The 13,102-nt window shown below is 42.7% G+C and overlaps 1 protein-coding gene across 2 annotated transcripts in view; it reads left to right on the top strand.

The window, feature by feature from the left end:
* The window catches only part of LOC144796670 (estradiol 17 beta-dehydrogenase 5-like), a 121,307-nt gene that overhangs the window by 14,609 nt on the left and 93,596 nt on the right, over positions 1 to 13,102 (top strand). For both annotated transcript variants that reach the window (XM_078668208.1, XM_078668207.1), the window contains exons 2-4: positions 312 to 479; positions 621 to 737; positions 6,609 to 6,686. In XM_078668208.1, coding sequence (XP_078524334.1) covers positions 312 to 479; positions 621 to 737; positions 6,609 to 6,686 — 363 coding nt within the window. The remainder of the gene's footprint in view (positions 1 to 311; positions 480 to 620; positions 738 to 6,608; positions 6,687 to 13,102) is intronic.

The following is a 13,102-nucleotide window of genomic DNA, read 5'->3' as shown; positions in this document are numbered from 1 at the left end:
TAAGACGCATGATGAGCAGGTGATTCACTGTTTCCCGCTAGTTTTCTCAATTTATTCAATACATCAACCTCTAACTATGGTCTAAGAGGAACATGTTTGTTCTGTAAGACACTTCACAGGCTTGCTATCCTCTTATGAGGATACCAAACAGTCAACTTTTAGAAACAAAGTCAATCGAGAAAGGGTAAGAAAATTTGATCATCTGGCATTATGCACCTTGGTAGGTTTGACACAGACCTATGTACTGTTTGACTTTCAGTGAATGAGTCACAATCTCACGGGCCTTACTTCTTTGTTAACTGACATTTTAGGTTCCAAAAAGTCAAACCAAGGAGGCTACGAAAGTGGCCATTGAGTTCGGCTTCCGCCACATTGATTCAGCCCAGTTGTACCAAAATGAGGTGGAGGTTGGCGAAGCCATTCGTGAAAAGATTGCAGACGGCACAGTGAAGAGAGAAGAGATATTCTACACTGGAAAGGTAAAGTCTGAGAAAAAAATAATGTGATGGGATTTTCCAGTTAAAGGGTGTAGGAGTGTTTGTTTGCACTAGTAAAATGTGACTAGCATATTAAATACCATGAGAATTAGATTAATTTATTTTGTGGTTTTATTGCTACAGCTGCCTCCAAATTGTAACTCCCCTGAGATGGTCCGGCAGTGCCTGGAGAAGTCACTGAAATATCTTCATCTTGACTATATGGACATGTTTCTCATACACTTTCCCATGAGCTTTGCGGTAAGCTATGCAAGGAGTGGTAATAGGCAGAATTTTGTAATGATCCACATACTTGTTTTAGTTAAATGTTTAGACTGTTAGTTAATTTGGTAAACAGTGGTAGATGGATCAGCAGATGATGAAAAATGGTCTGGTAAAAGAGCATCCAGTCGATAGATTGTTTAATCACACAGTTATTAGACTATATAGATTAGTGTATTGATGAATGAAGTGTTCACTCAACTGATGGTAGAGTAGTTACACATAGATTGGCATGCTTAAAATGATAAGGGCAACAGTTTTACATAGCTAACCAGATTGCTAAATGTAAAGAGTATGTGTAGAAATGCCTAGAAAAATTACTTAGTAGCGTCATGAACATTGAGAAATAAGAGTAACTAGATATCAATCATCCATTTAAGATCCAGAGACTAAAGTATTGGGAGGCATGCTAAAGAACCTGTAGGATGCTGAGATGTTTCTTGATACATGTTTGTGGATCCAGTGCTGGCTATCATATTGGGTGCATAATGCCTTATAATAATGTGTGTATTTGAAGACCAGTACTCAGTATTCAATACATAGAGTTGTTAATGGGTCACTGTACTGGCTGGGCTTGGATCTATAGCCCATCAAAATATTGCCTCTTGAGTCATTGTCAAATGGGTTTATTAGGCAACAATGTTCATTCAGCAAGACAAAGTCCATGAACTAATATATTGGCCCGAGTACAGTAATAAGTGTGCAATTTCCACAATCGGAATAACGGTAGTCCTTTTGCAAGAAGAAAACTTTAGCCTACCTATAGTAGATGTTACATTATGGCTGTAGGTGTAGAAGATGGCCACCTGCCCAATGGGTCCCAGATTAAACAGAGATACAGTTAAAGTAGTTTCACCAAAATAAATACCAATTGAAGCTCCATCCATTGTCAGTGGCCTTGTGCCAGCCTGGAATCAACAAGGAGTGGAATTAGCTCAATGACAGACACCTTCAGGCTACAAGGCCAATGCAACTGGTCATGTATTTTCCTTTTTTAGGACCTATGCAGGTAAAACACAGTGGAATGGTGCTGGAGCTTTGAGAGAAGTAGTGTACTGTCCAGAGTTCTGAGTATGCTCCAAACAGCACCAGCAGTGTCATGAGATTGTTTAATCAAAGCATAAAAAACACCAGACAGATTATGAATGATTACTTGCCTAAAGGCCTTGCTTAAATAAATAGTAGGCTGCAGGCATCTTACTGCCATCTGGTTACAGCAGATCTTCACAGCACTCCTGTTATGGAAGTGACTCTATGAATACCTCATCACTCCTTGATTATAACATTCCCCGTCCCAGGCATCATCAATGGTTTCCCTGCGGATGCAAGGGTCTCTGATATGACGCTGCCAAGCGGAGCCTATGACCACCTATGGCTGATAAGTTCCCATGTATTCCTGTTAAGCTATCCCCTTACAACAGCAAAAACTCTAGTACACCTTTGTGAACTTTGCTGCTGTGGATAGCAATCCAGGAAGTTTCTATAATGTCTTCTGGAAATGGAGTCAACAGTATAGATGGTAAGTTGAACTTGACAACACAAGATAAGCAGGCATGCTAACACATGTGAGAATTTAGTCAATCAAAAAATTACTTTCAAAACATGCTCTAGAAAAGTAATGGAATATTATTGTTAAAAAGATTTTAATGGTAGTTAATTTATTTGGGTTTGTTCGCCTGGTATTTTCATTGAAAAGTAAGTTGTTTGTTCCTTTGCTGTTTATTAAGAGATGTCATCAGTGATGTCATAAATGATGTCATAGAACATGTCATGACTGATGTCATATATGAGGTCATAAGCAGTGCATGACATGGGCACAAGTTTCTGTTAGCTCTACTAACAATAATTGGTGAATTTCTGTGTTTTTTTTTTAGATCAAAATGTAAATGTTACTGACAAATTAACTAAACTAGAATGCTTGAACGTTATTTTAACTTTTGTTTTTTTCAGTGAATATATATACAACAGTCCCACCAGAGTTGTGGTGAATGAACAAGCCACTCAGGTTGTGGATGCCAATTAATCCATTTCATTCGGCCACAAAATAACGCGTTTCGACCTCTCGGAGTCTTAGAATCATTTAGTCATGTGTGTGTGTGTGTGTGTGTGTGTGGGTGTGTGTGTGTGTGTGTGTGTGTGTGTGTATATATTAACAAAATTACAATATAGAGGGTCTGAAGGATAGTATACAAAGGCCAAACAGGATTCGATCCCCCTAATCCATACTATGTGAAAAAACAAAAGGAATCCGTGGCCTTAGAGACAGCGTACCTCTGAAATAAAGTCAAAAGACGCTTTCTATTTTATGTGCTTCCTAGAGTGAATTAAAGAAAACAAGAAGGGGCAGAAAAACAGGAGACTAAAGTGAAGACGGGCAAGAACTACCTCAGAATGATTGGTGCCCCATCATTACACACTCACATGCCCAGTGTCATCATCTGGGATTCCAAACAACTCACTCTTGCCCTCCTTTGAACATCAGTGAGGGACAGAGAGATCGATTTGTATCCTCTTATGTAGTTCTCACAAGAGAAAACAAGTGCAAAAAGGACTTCTTTCTTTTTTATCTTAATGTATTTTTTGTAAGTGCAGTGCAAGAGAAATGAAAAATGTGAATTAAAATGGGATAAACCACAGAGATAAACAGTACAAATAATCCTTTGGTGCTTTCTCTGATACGTTTTCCAATATAAACCCAAAGTGCAGGTGAAAAAAGAGACAGTTTCACCTATATTGCTTCATTGACCTCCACCGCAGCGGAGTTTGCATCCGGCGGTACTGACGGATAGCGCAGGGCCTTTTAAAAAAACTTGAGCTGGTGCCAAGTGAAGTGAGGTCCAGTCCTTGACAAGCAATGATGCCATATAGCATCTTGCCTCTATCAAGGATTTGAATATTACAACAACAGAATAGATACAGACTGTATGTATGTATTTCTTAAAATAAATTCTTGCAGTGACAAAAGGTGTGTCTGTTGAGGTCCTAACAAAAGCCAGGGAGATTTATCCTGGTGGCTGAAACATGTTGACCGTTGAGACAGTGATTTACTTCTAACTTCAACTCACAACAGCCTTAACTCCGTGGCACAAAATTTATATAACAGGTCCCCAACTGGTGCACATGGGTGGGCTGACAGATGGGTCTTGTAGACTAGGGTGAACTCAGATGGGCACATTCATGCACATTATTTGGCATTGTGAACCAATCCAAGAATACTGCCGTAAAATTCACACAGTCATGAGCGAAACATTGGAGGTCGAAGTGAAGCCAAAAGCGCCCTGGTGCCTCCTCAACATCTGGGAACCGACCGACCTTAACACACACACCACAAAGTGGGTCACACTCGGCTGCATGATCGCCAAGAGAATCATAGCACAGCTTTGGGGGGCCTCTCATGCACCCAATATTACTGATTGGGAAAAATACCTTGATTGATGTATGCTAAGAGAAAAGACTGCATACATGGCCCAGGGTTTCCCCCGGAAATGGTCCAAGATATGGGCCCCTGGAAGGCATACCGTGGTGACATTTGAACTCCTCCCCGTGACCTGAGCAGGGATGACCCCCTCCCCGTGATTTCCAAATAACTATCCTATTATATTTATATGCATATTTGATTTCGCTGTACCCTCTTTATTGACCTTTGTGGCACTGTACCTGATGTCGAGTCTGTTTAATAAAAAGATTTATTAAAAAAATAAAAATGATCGGATGGGTCCTTCTGAACTGCCTGACCGCACGGGCCAAAGGGAACTATGTGCTTTCAAAGACTCAATATGGTTTCAGGGCAGGGCGAGGGACTGTAGAACAGTCCTTGAACCTCTTCCCGTTGATCTCCAACTACACTAGGGTGAAGGGAGGGACAGTTCACCTGGCCTTCATGGACCTCGGATCAGCCTTTGATAGGGTCAACAGAGCTCAGCTGGGCCACGCTAGGGTCCATGGGGTAGAGCCCTCGTTGATCACCTTCCTGTATGGCCTTCACAGGGATTCTTTGAAATACAGGACACATGTAGAACACACCTAGCCTTTTATTTGAAGGGAGGGTTCGCCAGGGATGTACACTGGCCCCTACCTTTTCATTATTTACATCATTGGTTTGGAGACAACCCTTTTCACTCTGGGATTGGATGTACCGAGGGTGGGAGCTCCTTTATATCTTGTACAGCAAATGGATTGCAGCATCTTTTAGAGCGGTCCTTCTCCTTCATGGATGGCCTTCTTCTGTCAACTAACTACACCAAGTCCTATGTTACGGGGATTGGCCCTAGAAAATCCAGCACAAGAAAATTGCAAAAATATTGAATGTTGTTTAAAAGAGCAATTAACAGCATTGGTTCATTTTCCAGACGTTTAGGCAAATCTCATCTAGAGACATTACTCAAAGTGGATAAGGCTGAATGCACCTCAGTAACAGACTTTGGTTGTGACGTTTGGGGGTATGCGCCATACCGCTATTACAGGTGGTAAGAGGTATTCTAAAAGTTCTGAGGGAACACCTAGTGAGATTGCCATGAAGAACTGGGCCTGGGGTATATTGCTTACTTGATGGGTTTAAGTCGTTTGCTTTTATGGTTATCTAATGGCTTAAGGAAGGCCTTAAACTCAATAGTGCATTGGTTCGTGATTGTTTACACCTGGACAATTGGTCTAGAATCCTCTGGTTATTATTTGGGTCACCCTGTACTTTTTTTTGACCCGGAGCAGATTGTGAAAGGAGATATAGTATGGTTGAAGCAGGCATTTCTCTCTAAGGTGGCAGTTGATCGGCCTCTGCTTTGTGCAAACGCACAATGCAAAAATGTATTATGGATGGTCAAAACAGTCATGAGGATGGAACCATCTTGAACTAGGGGGTGACCAGCTATCATCGTAGGTTGTTTACCTATTTTAGATTGAACCTTTTCCACCAGTTTTTACTTCCTAAGAGTTGCTGGGCCAAAGTATCTGTGCTACAAGCTTGTTCTTGTGATAATATATCCTTGACAGATACCTTACATATTATCATGATTTCCCCAGATTTAATAGCTTACTATATAGTTGTATTCAACCATTACCTTTACCATTGTATTTTAGACGGTGAGATCTGCACTTCTGTACCTGCAATTGTTACAATCACCTAGAATATGTTCCATGCCCTCCTGCTTTCTTTCTGGTATATTTCATGGACGTTGAAAGTTCCTTAAATATTTAAATTGTCATTAACATGACTTATGTTAGTTTGTAATTTAGCATCTCGTTTTTTTGATATCCTTAGTTTTTCCTGTTTGCGCATATGCACTTTAACTTGATTTTTAATACATGTAATTAGATTGTGGGGGCAGCTGTTTTCATTCTTCTCTTTTTACTTGGTTTTATTGTACTTTATTGCATGTCTTTTTATGATTTTTTAAAGAAAATCAAATAAAGTTAATACTGAACTATTGTTGGGAACCGAGAGTGGAGCCCCATGGCCCCAGCCAGATTCCCACATCCAATGCGAGCCTGCATTGCTGCCGCCTGGAGGGAGCGGCTAATAAAGCTGCTCCCTGCAGGTGGGAGCAATATTTAAATCTGCTTCCTTGCCCGCATCACTGCTAGTGGGGAATCAGATCAAAGTTTCCTCCCAGGGGGCGGGAGCATTTCTTAAACTCCTGCCAGCGGGGAGCTGAACAGAACACACACACACAGATACACACAACACAAGACATAACACAATCCTTGCACATCCAGGTGCAGCAGAGCCTTCTGAAACCATGGTTAGGTTAATTTTTTAAAGGGATGTGATTTTCTGCGTCAATGCACCTTAAAAACACAAGGGGCATGGTATTGTAGTTGTACTTTTACCTTATTGTTCTATATCTTTTTCAGCCTGGAGACAGCTTTTATCCACTGGATGAAACTGGAAAAATCATCTGCATGAATACTGACCTGTGCGCTACGTGGGAGGTATGGAATAATTCAACAAGGAATGCACAGAAGAGCAAGTATTAGATAGTGGATGGCCCATTGGCATAACAAAACTTGAGGGGACCACCCCTGCAAGGTACATATGGGGGCCTCCGCTCTGGTTTTAATCAGGAGCACTCAGGCCAAAGTACTGTGCAGTGGGTGTCCCCTGCGGCACAGGGACCCCCCCACACACACACCGCTGGGGCTGTGGGGGCTTGTTTTACACCACTGGGATAGCCTGAAAGCGCTCCATCGATGATGGACTATACCTGTTTCTATATTACAAAGGGGAAGTCAACATTTGAGTAAGGCTTGCTACATTGGACTGCTGCATCTTGGCACGGGTGACATACCACATAAAAGAACAAGTGCCAGCTAAGTGTGCTTATGTTTAAAAAAAATATTCTTTAGAAGTCTCCAGGATTACCCCTCAGGAACTGACTAAGAACCAGTTTTAGAATTTGGTGGACAGGGTACGAAGTACCCTGCTTGCCAAATCCTCAGTCCTTCTGCATCATTTAAGGTCAGATGACATCTGATTCAAATGGCAGACATGACAATGATGCTGCATAAATCAAGAAAGATGGTGACTTCCGTTGCTTAAGATTGAGAAGATGGCGACCTCCATTACCAAATATGGAATCGGGCCTACTTAAAATGGAGTCAGACCGTAGGGGCTTTATTTCGCCAGTAGCTTAGGCAGCCTTACTCCTCTAGTAGTGTATACACCCAAGAATGTTGCCAAACTGGGGTCTCATTTACCTTGCAGAGATCACTCATCTGAAGGTAATTCACTGTTCTGTATGCCAGTCCTGAATGATGGAGGTGCTACAAGAAAGGCAAAAGGAAGCTATCTAGGCAAAGTGCAGGCTCACAATGGGAAGTGAGAGCATATTACTGTGTGTGTGACCCATAGGCCAGTCTCTTAATGCCAACTGTTAAAAAATAGTGAAGATGTAGACGCACTGTTTCAATTTTACGTCTTGCCTGTCACTGAGGCAGTGTCAAGGAGGAGAGGGATTCAATCCTTGCTGGATACAATACCTGTGTGTGCCCGTGCCTTCTATCTTTCACCGCCGCCGGTGCAAATGCAGATGCCACAGATGTTCAGCAGGTGCAACTGCAGTCTCCAGTGGTGCAATTTTGACCAGTATAACAACCCCACAACCAAAGAAGACCACCCCCACTGGTCACTGCTAAGTCCATCAGGAGCTCGAATGGGTCAAAGGTCATGGGACCACAGTTCTCAGGAGCACAGCATGTAGAAACTGTGGGAGGTGTTAACAATTCTCTTCATTGATGCAGCATGCCAGGGGCATGGGAGGAGGCAGGTAGGTACTCCTCACCAAGCATGACTATGCACAGCAGTCTCGCTTGGTACAGCGCACTAAAATCACATGGAGAGATGCAAGGGGTTGGCATCTGCAATATCCTGGTTTGGGGTCCTGGCTGGTGACCACAGGCAGCAGTAATTCTTGCAATCTTCGGCTCAGTCCACCAGGCTCAAACAGGGAATGCAGGGAGATCAACTCCAGAACTCAGGTTTGCTCCTGCAATAACCCTCCAAGCCATGGGGCTTTTTTGGACAGTTGCTTCTTCTACGTCACTGCAGATTAGGTTCTTCTATAAACAGGCTTCCTCCTGCAGATATGTGCTTGGATCCTCTCTCCCAGCAGGCTGGATAGATTCCTTTCCAGTTCAGACCTACAACTCTTCTCCAGCCAGTAGTTGCAGATTTTCAGATTGATGTCCCCTCCTCTCTAGTAGATGGTCTGCAGAATGGCACCTCATTGTCACTGAGACGTCTTGGAACCATTTGCGGAAGTTTCAAGATTTCTCGTACTTCGTTTCCAGACAGGGAATATTAATTTAGCTGTCGCTGCTAAGAAACTGGTTTGTGGTTGTGTACTGTTTTCCTCCTCTCCAGAGCAGGCACACTGTTCATTCAGGTGGTGGTAGCACAGCAGGGAGTGATGAGGGGTTTCTCCAGGGAAAGCACCACAATAAGAGCAGATTGAGGAAGGAAACGTTTGCACCATCAGTCATTGGCAGTACCATCTCTCAGAGAGAAAAAAAGACAGGCCCTTATAGAATGGTTCTTCCTTCACTTACAAAGAAAACCGCTGTCTCAACTTCTCCATACCCTCCATCTATACTAATGGGAGGGCTGAGGTAGGAACAATCAGGCAGGCCCCTGCTGAAAGGACATGGCTACATTTCTATAGGGAGCTTTGCCTTCAGCCTTCTGTGCCCTAATGCCTGTTGCTTCACAAAAGAGTCAGGAATGTCAGTGATAGTCTTTGCATGTCTAGGTGGTGGTTACCCAGCCTCCATCATGTGCTATGGTTCAGTAAGCAAAATCCAAAATGGATCCCACTGGCCTCCTAACCACACTCTCACGTGTCATACAGATTCGGAATACCAGTTAAGTGATACTCCATGGCCACATACCTCACAGTTAAGATGTCAGCCAAGGGGCCGGTAGGCTTACCGCTCTCTACCACAGACAAGAAAAAGGCATGTCTGCTAAAAGACATTCAAAGATGGTATGCTGCCACCATTCTTAAACCGGAACAGTAGTCCCATGTAATAAGAAAGGAGGAAATGTGGTGCCCCTCCCGACCAGAGAGCCCCACTCTTGGTCTCCAGTACCTCTACACATACAAGGAGTGGCATGTGCTCTGGGCACTAAAAATAAAAATGCTGTGGTAACTTGCAGTTGGGTAACTCAGGGCATGGGTGAACTTGCTCCAAACATCCATGCAGATGACATTCTTATTCTAACAATGCCAATTTGTTTTTCCCTAACCATATGATATCTGATTTATTGAGGAAAGAACGACATAAGGTTGATTGGACCCTTTGGGGTTTACATCTGTGACCATGAGGGCAAACGCAAATCCCTCTAGTAAAGGCATTGGTTGACTGAGCCACCAGACCCGTGTAGGTGCTATGCCTTCCAAGGTGCAGCACTTTTTTGCATTACTCTCATGCTTTCATTGGATAAAGCCAACGTTTCTGTGTAGGACTGTCATATCTTTAGTAGTACTCTGCTGCCTTTAGGCAAGGTTTGCAGTTCAGAAATACCACATAGACATACATAAAGCACGACAGTATAGCAACTCTTCATTAAGTTTGTTATACATTTTAGGGGCCAGTAGTAATACATCTCAGGAAAAAATATAGTTGGTGACTTACAATCTAGACTTGTCCCACATTTTCTGCACTTGGAATAATCAAGCATACTGATATTGAAAATATTTAGATATTGCATACCACAGTTCAAAATATGAGAGAAGTGTGAATTGTACATCACTCATTTTTAAAACCAATTGATTTTTATGAGTTCTATGAAACATCAAAGGTCATCACTTCAGATATGGCAGGTAGTCTCTGTGCAAGGCAGTGTCCCTAAAAGTGCAGACTCAAAAAGTAAGATCCTTATGTGTTTGTCAGGAAAATCATTGGTGAATTGTGATGATTAGTGTTCCTCCCTGACAAAGACTCAGCTACTTGACTTTCTCCTGACATCACTTAGGAGAGGATGGCATTTCAGAGCAGAGAGCCTCTCCCCTCCTCTTGATGTCACTGTGACTTTCCATGCTGTGTACCTTGCCTGTATATATACAACAGCAGGCCACTAGTGGAACAGTCTTTGTTTGTCTGAACTCTGACCCGGAAACACTGATCATTTAATGCAGGGTTCTCCAAAGTTGGTCCTGAAGGGCAAGATCCATGCCAGATTCTTAAGATAACTATTTATCTAAATGGGGATAGGCTAAAAATCTGGCATGGATCCAGATGAACTCTGATTTAAAGGATTAGGGTAAAAAAAAATATTGCTGGCCATTCTGGTTCAGTGCGCTGCATGGACTAACATTAGGAACCAAACCTGCTTGCCTCTCCTGGGCCAGTTTGGAAGTCTTTCGAACACCGGATGCTTCACCACAGTCCTAGATATGAGTCATGTCACCATGGGAAAACGAGGTCGCTTGAATGAGCTTCATAGGCAAAGGAAGCTGAAGTTTAGAATAAAAGTTGCCTGTCGGCATCCTTATCTGTATGTGATGAGGAAAGGGGGCCAGGTATCTCTGAGGTACCTTTGCCTAGATATTGAAGGCTTTCAGCACTGTCAGAGTGGAGATGGTGTGGCAGTAAATTGACTGTCCCTTGTCTCAGGTTTATGTATCTCTCGTCTGTTGACTGAGTTGATGGCTCTCTCGATGAGGATGCATGCTCCTGTACAGGCACCGCTGTTGAGGGATCAAACATACTTTTTGGTGCAGAATTCAACCGGAATTCTGGTACTGGAGGGAGGCCTCAATATGGTAGCCGATGAGGAGATGTATTGGAAATGGCAGAGCATAGGACGATTCACCAGAGGCACTCTACTAGTCAGTCTGGAGGGCTTTGGCCTCACAGACATCTGTCAGGCTCATGACCCATTGGAGTGTCACTACACTTAGTACTCCAACACCCATGACAATTACTCGCAAATATACTATTTTCTTACACAACAAAGGATTTGGGGCATTTCTTAGGTGCTAAGAAACCCTTATGAAAGATACCTCAGCCAGGGAGGAATGGTTCATAGACCCTTTGTACCTTAAGAATAAAGAAGTAACTAATGAATTGCATGTGAGGTCTGACAATACTTCAGAATGTGGGTACAGGCTTCTTGGGGTGGTGGTGTGGGAGGTCTATAAAAAATAGTGAGAGGACAGGCAATATCCTAGTTTGCAGGCAACCCAGAACGGAAGAGAGATCAAATGTATTGTATTGAATCCAACATCCTTAAGTTGGAAAACAGGATGATATCCGGCGAGGATAAGACAGTTGCTTATTGTCTTTTTGGCTGCCTTTTTGTCTTCTCGGCACAGACTATGTGACATAGAAAACAAAGCTGGGAAGATGCTGACCTTACTGGGTCAAACAGAGTGAAGGAGAACCTGCATATCAAAGCTACAGTCTTCTTAGAGGCCAATAAAGTGAGACAAAGACACAGCAGAAATGCTTGCCGACCACTACCACAGATTTATGCATCCTCTACTATAAAGACACAAAATGACGTAGAAGGTTATCTAAAAGATATTCAGTTCCCCATACTGAAACCTGTAGACAAAGTTTAGAGGCAGACATAAAGGCTGTGGAGCTAGCCACAGCTATCAGGGTATTACACTCAGCAAGGCAGCCATTCCAATAGAACTATACAAGACCATGGCCAGCAAACTTTCCCTGTACATGGTGGAAATGTACAAAGAAGCTCGGAAGAAGGGTATGCTTCCGTACGATCAAAGGATGGCCAAGGCTGGCTACATTAGTTACAATTCTAGAGGATGATAAACCGATTGACAAATGTGCCTCATAAGGCTTATCTCGCTATCAACTTGGCTAAGGTGAGTAATTAACTTACGGGTTCATTCAGATCAATTCGGTTTCATGCCTAACAGGGGAACAAGACTGAACCTGTGAAGACTGTATGAATGCATGGGATAAGAGACTGATACAAGACCCCTCATTGGTGATTTCGCATGATGCAACGATTGGCTTTTGACAACCTAGATGGACGTATATGTACGCTGTACTAGGCAACATGTGGACCTACTTATATGTAGTGGATTAATGTACTTCACAGGCAACAAATAGCCAGAGTGATGCTCATCAGTATTTTATTGAGCCCCTCCAGTGAGGGAGAAGGACTATACAGGGCTGCCTTCTATCTCATGAGTTTTACACTAACATTGGAGCCACTGACAGCATGCGTTAGGGAGCATTCCCTCATAAGAAGGCTGAGCTGGGATGGAGCATGGCAGAAAAGAATTTTGTTGTACGCTGATGACGAACTACTGTATGCGGCAGAAGCTAAGTAAATCATCACTAGATTGTTGCAAGTGTTCAAGAATTTTAAAAACTGCTGTGGATACAAGATTAATTTGGGTAAGTCACACATATTCCCACTAAACAATATGGCCCTGTGATTATAGATAACACTGTCCAGTACAAGTATCCAGCCAGGGCTTTCGATATCAAGGAATATTCATGATGGGGGATAGAAAGACTTTCCTTGACAAAATGTTAAATATCCTGCATTAAAGATTTCGGGAGGATGTTAAATGCCTGGATACCTTCGCAGGTGATTAGTACGCTATACAAATCAATATAACATAACATAACACTGGAGATCCCTGCCTCTATTCTTGATGGAAACTGCGGGCAAGTTTAAGATGTTCTTCCTACCCCAGTTTCTATATGCCCTACAGAACATGTTTTGGATCCCATCTGACTTCAAAAAGCTAAGGACTGCTGTTTGACTGCTGCTTTGAAGTAGAAAAGCTCCATACATAGCATTAAACAAATTGAGAAGGGGGTATACAACAGCTCTAGCCCTTCCAGACATAACATAATATTAGTGG

Source organism: Lissotriton helveticus, chromosome 1_1 (genome assembly GCF_964261635.1).
Source record: "Lissotriton helveticus chromosome 1_1, aLisHel1.1, whole genome shotgun sequence".
Lineage (NCBI taxonomy): Eukaryota > Metazoa > Chordata > Amphibia > Caudata > Salamandridae > Lissotriton > Lissotriton helveticus.
This window is presented reverse-complemented; position numbering and strand designations above follow the sequence as displayed.